The following is a 1,813-nucleotide window of genomic DNA, read 5'->3' on the forward strand; positions in this document are numbered from 1 at the left end:
AGGCCCCCCCTCCCCCCCATTAAGGAATATTCACCCCAGGCTTTGTTCTTTCTTTCTTTTTTAAAAATTTATTTATTTGACAGACAGAGATTACAAGTAGGCGGGGGGGGGGAGGGGGAGGAGAGGAAGCAGGCTTCCCCAGAGCCCGATGAGGGGCTCGATCCCAAGACCCTGGGATCACGACCTGAGCTGAAAGCAGAGGCTTTAACCCACTGAGCCACCCTGGCGCCCCCCCCCGGCTTTGTTCTTAATGGTGAAGTCCAAGCTCTTAAAGGGAGGAGGGGGCACCGTCCCCATGTGGGGAAAGCTTCGTTAGTCTCCACCGTCACGTCCCGACTTCAGTGTCCCCCACAAGCTTGAGAAAGGTAAAGGGCAAGCATCATTTCCGGATTTTGCAGAAGGGACCAGGAGTTCTGTGTGGACCTTGCCCGTCCCGTATTCTGCCCAGTAGGTGAATGTAGGGCCCAAGCCCCGCGCTGTGATTTCAAGTTCACTCGCTGGGTAAGGTGAGTCACCTTGGGGGAGTCAGGGCTCCCCAGGATTCGGTTAAGGCCACCGTGCCCCACCTGGAGCCCGGCTGGCGCTAACATACCCTAGGATCCACAGGGAAGGATTACGTTATGGTTTTTCTGCCTCGCGTAAAAAAGTTCCGGACTCCCCCTGGAGCCAGGCACACGCCTCCCGAGCCAGACCACGTGTCGCAGGTACGCTTTTTGGCTCTTCCCCTCCCCCGTTCCGTTCCCCTTCCCTCTCAGCCTTAGGTGGCAGGAAAATCCTTTACCTCCGACCAATCCCACTGATGCCGAGCCGCGCGCGCGCGCCAACTCGAGCTCCTTCTCTGTACGTCATTGGCCACCTCCACCTATGCAGAGTGACAGGCAGCTTCACCGACCTATAGCCGGAGGAGGCGGAGGCCGCTCGGCCCTCCCGAAGCTGCTTTGTTAGGGCTCCCTCGCCGTTCCCCAGCCCGCCGCGCCTCGGCTGCTTTCCACTGCTTTCCCCAGGCCTCGCCGCCGGCGCCTTGCGGGGTGGCAGCGCCGGGACGCGCGGCGCCCGCATCCTTCCAGCCGGGCGCCACGGGCCGGGATGCAGCGCGGGTACCCAGCGTGCTCCTGTTGTCACTCTCCTGCCCAACTCTGAACGCCCCGCTCCTGTATCCGCCGCCTCTGATTGGGCGCCTGGAGGCGGAGCGATTGTCAGGCGACCCAATCGGAGCTCGGTTTCCCACGGGCTCCCGTGGCTCCGCCCCCGAGGCCGCCGGCAGAGGCGCCCTGACAGCTCCCATTGGCAGAGGGCGAGCGGGCCGGAGAGCGGCCCGGCCGAGCAGCGCCGCCGCCGTCGGGCGCGCAGCTCTGCAGCGCCGCGAACGCCTCGGCGCCCGCAGCCCCAGGAGCCCGGCGTCCCCGCATTGTCCGCGGCCCCGTCGCGGAGATCCGGGACGAGCGTCGCGGGTGAGTACCGGGCTGGAGGGCGCGGGCCGGCTGTCCGAAGCCGCCCCGAGGGACCGCGGTGAGGATGCCCTGAGCCGCTCTGCCCGTGGCGGGCACGTCCTGACCCCCGTCTCCCGCACACTGGGGCTCCCGGCGGGTCCTAGCTCCCCCCGATAGGGCTTTACTCGTATTGTTTTCGTGTTCACACACTTGGAAGGTGAGGAGCTGGCGACGCGGGAGGCTGGAGGAGACATCCCTCGCGCGAGGGAGCTGTCGGGAGGGAGACGAGCTCGAGGCGCCCAGGTGCCCGGTGCCGAATGAAAGTGACAGTGTCCAGACGTTGGCATTCGGTCCACTCGGCAGCTGGAGGTCGGCGCTGACCT

General features: G+C 65.1%; 1 protein-coding gene across 1 annotated transcript; it reads right to left on the reverse strand.

Moving 5' to 3' along the window:
- Positions 1-777: 777 nt before the first annotated feature.
- LOC116872347 lies at positions 778-1,107 on the reverse strand. Its single transcript, XM_032865521.1, has one exon. It carries the CDS (start codon positions 1,057-1,059, stop codon positions 778-780), a length of 282 nt encoding a protein of 93 aa, XP_032721412.1. The 5' UTR covers positions 1,060-1,107.
- Between the last annotated feature and the right edge of the window lie 706 nt (positions 1,108-1,813).

This window comes from Lontra canadensis, unplaced genomic scaffold, assembly GCF_010015895.1.
Source record: "Lontra canadensis isolate GAN:19392208 unplaced genomic scaffold, GSC_riverotter_1.0 scaffold29, whole genome shotgun sequence".
Lineage (NCBI taxonomy): Eukaryota > Metazoa > Chordata > Mammalia > Carnivora > Mustelidae > Lontra > Lontra canadensis.